General features: G+C 39.6%; 1 protein-coding gene across 1 annotated transcript in view; it reads right to left on the reverse strand.

The window, feature by feature from the left end:
- Positions 1 to 13,825, reverse strand: part of nphp4 (nephronophthisis 4) — a 160,784-nt gene that overhangs the window by 36,814 nt on the left and 110,145 nt on the right. The window contains exon 15 of the mRNA XM_086159231.1: positions 3,687 to 3,874. Within this exon, the coding sequence (XP_086015357.1) occupies positions 3,687 to 3,874 (188 nt within the window). The remainder of the gene's footprint in view (positions 1 to 3,686; positions 3,875 to 13,825) is intronic.

Consider the following 13,825-nt stretch of genomic DNA (forward strand, 5'->3'; position numbering starts at 1 on the left):
CCGCAAAGTACCATCACACAAACTGGAAGGTCCAGAAAAGTCAGCAGAATAAAAAGAAACAGATCAGCAAAAACAGCTTTGCCCTGCCACTGATCAAATACCAAGCTGGTAGAATATCCTGGCTACTGGAGCTATTGGAAGCTACTATTATCATGACAAGGAGGTCCAGCTTCTGGAGGCTAGTGACTGGTGAGCAAGCCTCTGAGGGAAAGATGGCAAGCCTCTGAGCTGGGGGTATATCAGAAATATGGTGATCTGCCAAGTGAATGTCTAAAGCAGCAGAACCACAGTAAGCAGAGGCTGAAAGGGTATTCTTGGGCAGACAAGCTTCTGCTTGGCATGTACCATCGGCAGCTTGAAGCAGTGGCTGACTTCACAAAAACATACCAGGACATGATTGATCAAGGCCAAGGTCTACTACACCAAGTAAGACCCCAAGTGCAGGCTTTGTAGAGATCCTCCTGAGAAAATCCAGTACATAACATCAGGATGAAAAATGCTGGCAGGGAGGGCATACATGGATCATTATAACCAGGTGGCTAGCAATATGTGCAGGAACATCTTTACAATGGGCTGGTTCAAATTGGAAGGCACTTCCAAAGGTAATCCAGAAAGACCAGACCAAGAACCTGCTGGGCATCTAGTTCTAAACTGACGAACTGGTGATGACAAACCAAACCGACATATTGTCAGTGGACAAGAAGCAGAAGACAGCAAGTGATGATCCAGTGATAGATCTAGCTATCCCAAATGTAATGCCGGGTCCTCAAGACGGAATTGGAGAAGATGTGAAGCATGAAGGCAAAATTGGCCCAAGTTGTGATGGGGTCACTTGGAGCAGAAACCCCCGATCTGGGGAACGAGCTCCAGCAGATTCCATCTGAGATCTCTGTCCAGAGGAGCACAATCTTGGGAATAGCAAGGATTCTGAGCAGAAGGATCCAATTATATAATCAATATGGGCTTAAAGTGCAGACTCTCAGCTGTAATTTGAGAGTATTCACATCCACATTGGAGCAAAGGTTTAGGAATTACAGCTCTTTAATATGTAGCCACCTCTTTTTCAAGGGCCAAAAGTAATTGGACAATTGACTCAGAATGCCGCAAAAAAATAACATGGCTGCATGGGCTCTACCCTTGATAACCTGTCATCAATTAAGCAGTTAAATGTTCTGGTGGTGATTCCAGGTGTAGCTTTTGCATTTGGAGTTAACTGAGCTTGGGAATTCAAAAAGGCCTAGGCATCCTCGGAAGGGAACAGAGGTGGATGAAGGCAGAATCCCTTCCATGGCGAAGACAAACGCCTTCACTACATCCACTCAAATGAAGAACACTCTCCAGGAAGTAGGTGTATCAGTATCTAAATCTACCATAAAGAGAGGACATCATGAGTAAATACAAAGGATTCACCACATGGTGCAAACCATTATTCAGCCTCAAAAAGAGAGGCCAGAACTGACTTTTCCAAAAAACACCTGAAGAGGCCAGCCCAGTTCTTTGGACAAATGAGATTAAGATCAACCTGCACTAGAATCATGGGAAAAAAAAGTTTGGAGAAGAATGGGAACAGCTCATGAGCCAAAGCACACCGCATATTCTGTAAAACATGGCACTGGGTCACTTGTGTTTATTGATGATGTGACAAAAGACAAAAGCAGCCAGATGAATTATGAAGTGTATAGGGATATACTTTCTGCTCAGATTCAGCCAAATGCTGCAGAGTTGATTGGACGGCGCTTCACACTAAAGATGGACAATGCTCAAAAACATACTGTAAAAGCAATCCAAGAGTTTTTTAAGCAAAGAAGTGGAATATTCTGCAATGGCCGAGTCAATCCCAAGATCTCAACCCAATCGAGCATGCGTTTCACTTGCTCAAGACAAAACAAGGCAGAAAGACCCACAAATAAGCAACAACTGAAGACAGCTGCAGTAAAGGCCTGGCAAAGCATCACAAAGGAGGAAAACCTGTGTTTGATGATGTCCTTGGGTTACACACATCAGGCAGTCATTGCCTGCAAAAGATTCTCAACAAAATATTTAAAAGTAACATTTTATTTAGGGTTATGTTTATTAATCCAATTACTTTTGAGTGTTTGTATAAAAATAGCGACAATTCCTCCATGTTTAATCGTATTTTAAACCCCTTGAATTTAACCTTAAAGTCTGCACTTCAATTCTGTTGTAGCTGTTACATCTCAAATCTAATGCGGTGGCATGCAGATCCCAAATCATGAAGATTGTGTCACTGTCCAAATATTTCTTGGCCTAACTGTATATATAAACGCACACACACATACGTATAATTATATATATAAATATATATAAAGATAATATAATTGGTAGCTCATGAGCCTGTATCAAGGGCAAAAAGCCTGTTACTGTTTAGTACTGAAGAACAGAGGAGAGGATCAGAGAAAAACAGAGAAGTTGAAATTATCAATTGTTCAAGAGCTCAAACAGTAATTTCAGGCAAAAGTTGCACATTCTTCAAATAGGGAGTTCAAATTTTATGTTGGGATTAGAAGGTGATATGAAATATTAAAATCATATGAAAGAGCAAAGCAGGACAAATTCCAATGAACTGTCAACAAATCTTTTCCTTATCTGTCTGTAACAAGAAAAGCTAGTTCAGTGTCATAGCACAATTTTCACAGAGCTCACACATTTTGCCTTTTTTCAATTTCAGTTTTGGACCATAACATAGCAGAAATGTAGCCCTTCTTTGTATAGAGTATGTATTTATCTTTAAGACAGATGTATGATGTTTTATAAAGTGTTGAAAATAACTGCCTAGGCTTTAGGAAAATCTCCACCAGGAGAAACTTTTAAATCATACACTTGACTCCTAATCCTTAATGTGAAAACAGAAAATTGTCTGGAAATGGATGAAAATAGGGGAAAATAGGTGGATAGATTCCACGCTAACGATTAAATAGAATCAACTCAAGGAAGGTAGTAAGGCTTTGAAATTCATGTCATGTGATATATTGTAGACCAAGAGACTCAAAGACAGAAAAATATTGACAGCCTTAGTGTTGAGTGTGCATCTGGGGATTGAAGAATATGAGTAAAAGCAGGAACAAAGTAGGGGGAAGAGGGGATTGTTTGTGTGTTCAATATCACGCTCTGTCAGAAGCTGTAATATCTCTTCCATTTCATTAGTTGCTACATGAATAGACATCAATCAGTGTTCACTCGGCTTATTGGAAGAGAAGTGCCTCAACATCACACAACATCATGGAGCATCTTGAAATGAGCTTGCAGTTTGTGGGTACAGATTGTACAGTGTTTACTGCAGGGGGGAGTAACAACTATATATAAATGAAAAATTACCACACAAGGTTATTCTTGGAATTCGTAACTCATTGTTATCGATGGCAATGAGTTATAAATATGTATTTTCAAGAATCAGCTTGTTTACAAGCAAATTTGAGGAATTGTTTTCTGTAATATAATGACATATCAGTAATGAATTTAATTTGAGTAGTTTTAATTTAGAATAAATATGAATGAAGACGGATTGATATTAAAAACGTACAAAACACAGAAGTGATGCAAAATAAAACAGAAAAAATGAATCTCAAGCTGACTTTAAGATGCTCCGAATGCAACCTGCAATCTTACAAAGAGAAGTCAATTATCTCAGTAAATGAAAAGTATTTTTTCCAGCAGTTGATCCATACCAGAGTTGACAGTTCCATCATTGTTGATGGGAGTCAGGACACAGGGAAGTGGATCAGTAAGTTTCTGCTGAACCTTGTCACTGTTCAGTAGTCTTAGCTGCTGCGATGTGACTGGTGGAAAGCGATAGAACTGGAAGGTGAGGAAGATACTGTCAGGCCATTGCTGGTGAACACTTGCCATTGGAATTCTAGAAAGAAAAACATTGATTATTGTTCAGAAAAATTGATTACTAATAATACAATATTTAAAATACAATGTAGACTGCAAATATACTGATACTCTTCTGATTCCGATTGTTACTTTATACATCTGCGGAAGACTGCTGTTACAAAAGTGGTGAAAACCACTAGTGTTTTAACTAGGTTTTGAAATGTCTAAGGAGTACAGGAGTAACAGTTGTTTAAATGACAGAGCTATTCATGGATTCCATTATCTATTCTATTGAGAAAAGTGTTTATTTATTTGTAATAATGCAGTTTCACAAAAATGTCTTATGTAGTGCGTGTGTATGGGGGGTGGGGTAGTGGTGCTATTAAAGTTTGCAAAGTAGACCAAAGATTCAGCTGAATCATGACCCTTCAGCTTGTCTCCTGTCTTATACAGTTGATCTGTTGACCTCATTAAGAACCCATTAAACTTTTTTATCCTTTGAAAAAGTCAGATTAACATAATTTAACATTCATTACATCCATTTGCTTTACAAACCACTGGGCCAAAGCTTTTCTTAGATTAGGAAAACTGTGCTACAGTAGTGGAAACTGACACCATTGTATTTAAGAGCATTTTGGCAAGTGTTGATAGCTCTTTCTATGATCTGAATTCATCTCGGGGAAACCCTCAAGACTGCTCAATATATAGTTACTGAAACATTTCAAAGCAACATTAGGTTAGGTTTTTTTCAGCTGTCTTGTCTGAGACTGAGGTATTGCAATGATTGTACCTCATGTGAACAAAATTGAAAAAATGATGTGTATGGGCTCTAGGTAGGAGAAAACAACACATGGTGCATACCACATTCAGCAAAGGGTTTGCGGAACAGTTAACAGTCTGGAGCAAGTGATCATCCTTACTAAGTAAGATTGATTTCAGGAACTTGAAAATAATGAGAATTCATAATTACTGAAAAGTGACTTTTTCAATCACATCCCAATAATGACCCCTGAAACAACAAGTAAAATGAACATCAATAAAAAGGAATTACCGGTAGCATTGGTTTTATTACTCTGTAACAATTACATTTGCCACAATTACACAAAGTTTGTCACATTGACGATAATGGAACTCCTTGGATATTTTTATTATTCTTCTGGTTTGTAAAGCACTTTGGCTGAAAACACTTAATACATATTTTAATTATTACAAAGTTTGTTTTGAACCATTTTATGTGAAAGTCTAACTGATAGCTTTTATCTAATACTTTGAGCCTGCTCACTTGAGTTGGTATTTCCAGGTGTGCAAGAGGTGGGCATTATCTGTTCCTATTATTATTATTGATATTATTATCATTATTGTCATTATTATCAATATCATTATTAGTCTCCTTTCGACTTTTTCCTTCAAGGGTCGCCACAGTAAATCAACCTTCTCCATCTAAACCTGTTCTCTGTATCCTCCTCTTTCACACCAACTACCTTCATATCCTCTCTCATTACATCCATAAATCTTCTCTTTGATCTTCCTCTAGACCTCCTGCCTGCCAATTCCAGCGTCCGTCTACCAATATATTCACTAACCTTCCTCTGTACATGACCGAACAATCTCAGTCAGAAATCTCTGACCGTCTTTCCAAAACATCTTACATGTGCTGTACCTCCATTCCTGATCCTCCATCACAGTCACACCCAAAGAGAGCCTTAGCATCTTGATCTCTGTGACCTATCACTCAGCCTCCTCTCTTTTCGTCATTGTAACTATTTCTAGGCTATACAGACTTGCTGGTCTCACCACTGTCTTGTACACCTTTCCTTTCATTCTGTCTTCTATTAGAGGTCTAATCAACTCTTTTCCACACTCTCCACTGCTCTGGACTATTGACCCCAAGGACTTGAAATCCTCCAAATTCTTGATCTCCACTCCCTGTAGCCTAACCATTCCACCCAGGCTCCTCTCATTCATGCACATATATTCTGTCTTGCTGTGACTAACCTTCATTCCTCTCCTTTCCAGTCCATACCTCCACCTCTCTAGATTTTCCTCTATGGGTTTTCTGCACTCACTACAGATCACAATGTCATCTGCAAACATCATGGTCCATGGAGATTCCTGTCTAATCTCATCTGTCAGCATGTCCATCACCACTGAAAACAAGAAGGGGGTCAGAGCTTATCCCTGGTGGAGTCCCACCTCCACCTTGAACTTTTCTGTTACCCCTATAGCACACCCCACCGCTGTCTCACAGCTAGCATACATGTCCGGCACCAGTCTAACATACTTCTCTGCCACTCCAGACTTCCTCATACAATACCAGCGTTCCTGTCTTGGCACCCTGTCATATGCTTTTTCAGGATCTACAAAAACACAATGCAGCTCCCTCCTGCCTTCTCTGTACTTCCCAAATTAGCTTTAGCATTCTCAAAGCAAATACTGCATCTGAAGAACTCTTTCTAGACATAAAGCCAGACTGCTGTTCACAGATGCTGACTTCTGCTCTCAGTCTAGTTTCCACTTCTCTTTCCCATAACTTCATTGTATGGCTCATCAACTTTATCTCTCTATAGTTGCCGCAATTTTGCACATCCCCCTTATTCTTAAAAATAGGGACCATCACATTTCGTGATGGATGGATGGATGGATGGATGGATGGATGGATGGATGGATGGATGGATGGATATCTGGATTTTTTTGGTTTTTATCTTGCTATAGCCTGTCTTCTGTATTTATATTTATACTCATATTTATATTCATATGTATTTCCTTTTTTCATATTATTACTGTTATGTTTCTGTGACAAAGGGATTTCCCAAATGGGGATCAAAAAATCTAATTTTATCTTTATTAATTTTTATCATTAATCATCTTCCCATCAGTCTTCTAGCATATCTGAATACATTTCCCTCTGTATCCTTAATAACCCGAACCTGTTGTACAACCTTTCCATCTCTGTCTCTGTTTCCCCAACCTGTATAGATCTTTCTCTCTCTCCTCACTGTTCAACTGAGCATACGAGTCATCGTAGACCCTTTGTTTTGCCTTTGCTACCTCTTTCTTTACCTTACGCTGTATATCCCTGTACTCCTGTCTATTCTCTTCAGTCCCCTCAGTGTCCCACTTCATCTTTGCAAACCGCTTTCTTTGTACATACTCTTGCACTTCCTCATTCCACTACCACCTCCTTAGCTACTTTCCTTTCAGATACACCAAGTGCTCTCCTACCTGTGTACCTGTTAACATTAGCTGTAGTTGTTCAATCATCTGGAGGCTCTTCCCTAACAAACCACAACCATACAACACTCCTCCCTTTTAAGCTTCCACTACTTTTGCCTCTACTCTGCCTTTGTCCTTGATCTTCCTTGTCATCAGAGTCATCCTAAAAATCACCATCCTGCACTGTCTGGCTACACTCTCATTCACAACTACTTTGCAGTCACTGATCTCTTTCAGGTTACCTCAACTATACATGATGTAGTCTACCTGCGTGCTCTCACCTCCACTCTTATAATGTCCAGGAGACTAGGTGGAAAGGCAATAAGGCGAGAAGCGTAGGTGCTTTTTAAGTAGTGCTATCATGGTATTGATAAGTGGAGAACTGGAGTAGGAGTCATCTTGAAGGTATAGTATGTTATGAATGTTCTGGAGGTAAAAAGAGTGTCATATAGACTTATTAGTCTGAAGCTGGAAATTAAAGTTTTGATGCACACTGTTGCTAGAGGCAAAAAAAGGTATATAACTACTTGTAGAGAATGACTTCTATAGGTCAGCGAAACAGAGAGTTAGAGGTGGGAAGAAAAGGCAGCAGGTTTGATGGGGAAAGTATTGACAGGTGCTAGCGAGTGATTGGAAGATGCTGTGGTCCACAAAATAGCAGACATTAGTTAAGGCGAAGTGAGGAAGATATTGAATAGGATCAGGGGTGGAAAGGCAGTTCGTCCAGATCATATACCTGTGGAGATGTGGAAAAATCTTGGGGCGGCAATGTGCCTTTATAGACCTAGAAAAAGCATATGGCAGGGTGTTGAGAGAGGGACTATGATATTTTATGAGTGAGTCTGAAGTGGCAGAGAAGCATAATAGAGTGGTGCATGATATGTATGTGAACTGTGAAATATTGGTGAGGTGTGCTACAGGTCTGACGGAGAAGTTAAAGGTGGAGGTAGGACGTCAGAGGTCAGTTCTGAGCTGTATTGCTGTAATGCTGTATTGTTTAGAGACAGTGGGACTGAAGAAATGACAGGAAGCAGAGCTGGACGTAGTTCCCTTTGAGAGTGATAAGGATGGATAGGATCAGAAATGAGGCCATCAGAAGGACAGCACATGTTAGATGTTAGATAACGTCATAGAAGCCAGACTGAGATCTGCTTGGTCAGGGATAGTAAATATTATGTTCGAAGGATGTTGGGGTAGGAACTGCCAGGTAGGAGGCCAAGAGGAACACCAGAGACAAGATTTATGGATGTAGTGAACAATGTTCCCTCTAAGCTGCGCAACCGCGCAATTGCGCACTGCTCGCACGCTCTCAGTGCACAAGAAAACCTATCCAGTGAACGCAGTGAACGCACTGCAAATGAATTAGATATATACATTTTTTTTTTCTGTATAATTTTGCTGTGTAACCCAGAGAGTGACAGGTGTCCATCCAGTCATATAATACGATGCAATTACACTACGCAGCCAATTATGGCATTGACAGTACTTGCACACCTGCTCTGCCCATACACGCTATATAACAATAATAACAATGTGGTGGAGTTAAGGGACGCTAATCCTTAACCCTTATCATGGCAAAACGAGCGGGCAGTGAATGTGATACGTCCACTCACCAAAGTAAAAAAGAAATGCGCTTCTTTTAAGTTGGAATGGCTGTCGGGGTACGTGAAAATAAAAGAACATGCGGTGAAATTTGGTGAGATTTTTTTCTTTTTCGAGTGAGAAAGGTCTGCTCTGCAAAACATGCAGCGAAGTGAGAAAATTCTCTGATGGAAAAATATGGACTAAAGAGGAGCTAGGATCCCAGGTGTGATACTGGTGTGTGGCCACAGCGTGCACATCTAATGTTGCTCACAGTGGTCCTAAGTGTGCTCAGCGAGGTTGTCTGTATGGCCAGACATATGAAAAATTAGAGTGAACATTGGTAGTGAACTAACATTAAGTTAGTTGGTGTGAGGGAAGAAGATAGATAAGATAAGATAAGATAAGATAAGATAAGATAAGATAAGATAAGATAAGATAAGATAAGATAAGATAAGATAAGATAAGATAAGATAGAAGATAAACTTTATTGATCCCCATATGGGAAATTTCATTGTCACAGAGGCATAACAGTTATGATGTCAAAAAATTATAATAAATATGAATATAAATATAAATATAAATAGAGAAGGAGACAGAAGATAGTAGGACATCTTCAAATAAATAGACAGAGGTGACAACAACAACAGCAACAACATCAGTGGACAACATAATGGACAACATAAGGGAACAGTAAGGGTGAAAAATACACGACCAGAACTAAACAACAATAAATAGAGTGACAATAGCAATGACAAGAATAAAATAAATAAATGAAAAATAGGCAATATCAATATCAGTTTTGGTCAGTGTCTGTACTACCTACAATAACGCTCAGAAATTTTAGGATGCAAGCAATTACAATATAGTGCTCCATCACATGTGGATGTGATTCTAGGTTAAATGTAGAGAAATCATATTGTTTTGTAATTTATATTCTTCCCTAAAAAATATAAAGGTACATCTTCAATTTTACTTGCGTAACAAATTGAGTCATTAAGAGAAATGACTAGAAGCATCATACCGGGATGCCTGCTGTGTCTGGGAGTCAGCTTTAAAGGAGAAATACCAGAGAAAAGGCTGAAAAAGGGAGCAAATGATAAGCAGAAGTGAGAGACAGATAAGAATGAAAGGAGATGAGGCAACAGTTAACTGGCAACAAGAAAAAGATAATGGGGAAGATAACTAATCATCACCTGTCAGATCATGTTATGGTTTAAATTTTAATTTTTTGGTCACATCAGAAACAGTAGACTTGTTTATTTCAGAAAACTCAACTCTGAAAGCCCTTTTCCCTTTCATTCTTACATATTTTTCAAGATTCAAAATACTTCCAATTTTTCTTACCAAGAAAAAGCATAGAGGAATGTAATTTTGTCCCCATTTTTGCTTCAGGATCTCAGTAAAACAGTTCCTGGGCTGAACTGCCTGCCCATGGTTGTGAGAACAGTTAGAACAGGAGGTTTTAAAGGGGGATCTTATGACTGAGGTGAGTGTCCCCTCAGTCACTGATATACCACTGTTAAAAATGCAGCCATGCTACATCTTTACAGAGGACCTGGCATTAATATTCATTCTGTAAATGGACAAGATCAATAATTATGGTGCATAGGTTAGAGATACTGTAGATATTACACTGCCGATCCAGGAGCTCCCTCTTGCCGAAACAAGAGGGAGAAACTTGCTGCTCTCTGAAGAGCAGCAAAGTATTGGTTTGCAACCATATTGGTTTGAGGTAATTGTTAGGATCTTTCATTAAGCAGCAGACTGGAACAATTTATGTTAAAAGCCGTGGAGTTGATTTGCACTTCGTTTACCTTGAAAGAACCTCACAACAATAAAAGTCAAAGATTTTTTTAAGTATGCGTTTTCATTCCCTTTTCTTCATTTGGAGATATTATTTTAAAACACTCGATATGTAAATATCTGCAAATCTAATTACTTACTATTACTGCAGTATATGGCAAACCACAGAAGGAGAATTCACAACTATTTTCAACTTTAGTTTTAAAGGTGAACTGCAGACAGACATGTTATATGCATAAAAAAGCAAGGAGGGGAGACTGTTCTCCAAAAAAAGAATGTTATTGTTTACTCTGAGGTCTGCCAGTATATTTCCTTGGATGCAACAGGTATTAAAACATCATAGGTACATAACATTGTGTTTGGTCAGTGGTCTCACCAGATCATGTCATACACTACAACCACCGAATGACTGAAACTGTTTGTGCAATAGATGATGCTTATCCATTTATTTTATATATTACCACCCGTCACAGCTGTGGCTGGAAAAAAACTTTCACACTGTAAGTATGCCTGTGTCAGTCATCCAGCCCAAAATGGCAAAATATAGTCCTTATATAGTCATATTCTTTGAGTTCAATTTCCACAGTGATGGCAAGATCTTATTTTTGTCAGCCTGTCCATCACCGCTGCAAACAAGAAGGGGCTCAGAGCTGATCCCTGATGGCGTCCCACCTCCACCTTGAACTTTCTGTTACCCCTATAGCACACGGCACCACTGGCTCACAGCGAGCATGCATGTCCTGCACCAGTCTAACATACATCTCTTCCACACCAGACTTCCTCATACAATACCATGGCTCCTCTCTTGGCACCCTCTCATATGCTTTTTAAGGTCTACAAAAACACAATGCAGCTCCCTCTGGCTTTCTCTGTACTTCTCTATAGCATTCTCAAAGCAAATACTGCATCTGTAGTACTCTGTCTAGGCATGAGGCCATACTGTTGTTCACAAATGCTGACTTCTGCTCTCTGTCTAGTTTCCGCTACTCTTTCCCATAACTTCATTGTATGGCTCATCAACTTTATCTTTCTATAGTTGCCGCAATTCTGCACATTCCCCTTATTCTTAAAATTAGGCATCATCACACTTTGTCTCCATTCTTTAGGCATCACCTCATTCTCTAAGGTCCTGTTGAATACTTGAGTCAGGAACTCTACCGCTGCCTCTTCTAGACACTTCCACACCTGGGCAGGTATATCATCAGGACCAACTGCTTTTCCTCTGCTAATCCTCTGCTAATCTCTGCTACTTTGTGGTCTACAACAGGCACCTCTTCTACCCTTGCCTCTCTTTCATTTTCCACATTCATCAGCTCTTCAAAGCCGGTACTCCTCTCTATTCCCTTCAGTCCCCTCAGTATCCCACTGCTTTTTTGCTCACCACTTTATCTGTATATACTCCTGCACTTCCTCATTCCGCCACCAAGTCTCCTTATCTACTTTCCTGCCAGATGACACACCAAGTAATCTCCTACCTGTCTCCCTGATAACACTAGCTGTTGTTGTCCAATCATCTGGAAGCTCTCCCTGACCACCCAAAGCCTTTCTCAACTCCTCCCTGAAAACTATACTACCCTCCACCCTTTTCACCTTCAACCGATTTGTCCACTGCTCTGCCTTTGTCCTCTTGGTCACCAGACCTACAAACCTCCTCTCCTACCTTCTCTCCTTCTTTGACCTACAGTAGCCCAGTTTCCACTGGTACCCTGTAGGTCATTGGTACCAGTGGCAGTCGCTGTTAACCCGGGCCTCGACCGATCCGGTATGATCTGGTTATTATGGTTGATTCGCATGGCATGAAAGTTTTAAGCCAGATGCCCTTCCTGACGCAACCATCTGCATTTATCCGAGCTTGGAACCGGCTCAGGGAGACACTGCTCTGTGTCCCCCCGAGGCTGGCTCAAGGAGACACTGGCCAGTGCCGCCCTGAGGCTGCATTGAAATCACTAAGTACAAGTTGAAAGACCATTTTATTATTCCACCCTCAGGTGCCTTCTGGCCTTCAACCTTCTTATCCCAAGTAGTAATGGTTAGTTGAGCATTCTAATTTCTCTTTTACAAAGGTGAGGGAGATAAAAATGTTGCATCTACAGTATGAGATCACAAAAACAAATTTGCAACAAAAATAAAGTTACTCTCTTTTTTATGTCTTCTATTTTTATCCTATTGTTACTGTCACTGTAACAAATAACTTCCTAAATCAGATGTCTTAAACAGTCATCACTGGGCTTGTTTTACTTGTTGGGAGAAACAGATTCTCATCCATCTTTTGTGATATTGGTAAAAATGACTACAATATATATATATACTGTATATATTGGAAAAAATTGGTAAAAATATATAAAGTCAGACTCCCGGTTATAAATTATGTAGACATATTTTCTATTTAAGTACGACTGCGTGTTTCTATTTATGAAAACAAAGGGCCGATAGTTTATTCATCCCTTTGTTGCAAGTCATTGATGTGTTCTAACATCAAGAACAAGGAAAATATCAATTGAAGGTTGTGCACTCTATGACATAATATGGATTGTTGGAGAATTCCACTTATGAACACCCTGGAGTACTATTCTCTTAATCTGTGCATGTTCACTTTCCTCATTTTGTCACAAAAGTAAGAGCATACATGAATTGAGAAAAAAAAATCAACTACCGGTACATAATCATTGTGCATAATCATGGGAATAAAATGACCAGGCAGAAGTGGCAGGTTCATCAAACTGCTGGCAATGCAGATGACAAGAGAAGGACACAAAGAATAGTGTGGTTTGTACCCATCATTCAAAGGCCCTCTTCCACTGTCAACCCTGACAGGGGGGATGCTGGCTCCAGGGGTTTTTGTGATGGGCTGCTGACAGAGGTGGTATTCAGCCCATGTGTATGAGAAATGTGTTTATGTGATATTCTGCAATGGTGAGCATATGTGTGTATACTGTGGATGAGTATGTACTTGACATGTGAGTAGAGGATGACTGACAGGACTTAATGCTTGAGCGCATTTGAATCTGGACTGCAGTTTGATATTCTAAAAAAAGAGAACTCTCGAGGCAGGAAGGATGTTTTTTAGAGCTATAAGTAAAATGCATGAAGGACAAATCTATTCTTGCGGACGGTTTAAGGCTCCATAGTAGAATTTCAGCAGGATAAGTTGGCTCAGGAAAGCTGTTTTTCATGAATGAATAGCTGTATGGTCACCTCAAATAATGAATTGTTTCAGTTCCACTGAAAATGAGTGTTTAAAATCTTTTTAAGGCATTCAAGCTACATAGTTGAGCCGCAAAATAAATAGTTTCTAGTTTCTAAAATAGTTTTGGATAATGTGTTTTGAAAGAAGTTTATACTAGCCATCATGACAAAACAAAACCATACGCAATCAATAGCCTCATTG

This window comes from Fistularia commersonii, chromosome 14 (genome assembly GCF_037954325.1).
Source record: "Fistularia commersonii isolate RoL2024-O1a breed Wild chromosome 14, RoL_Fcom_v1.0, whole genome shotgun sequence".
Classification (NCBI taxonomy): domain Eukaryota; kingdom Metazoa; phylum Chordata; class Actinopteri; order Syngnathiformes; family Fistulariidae; genus Fistularia; species Fistularia commersonii.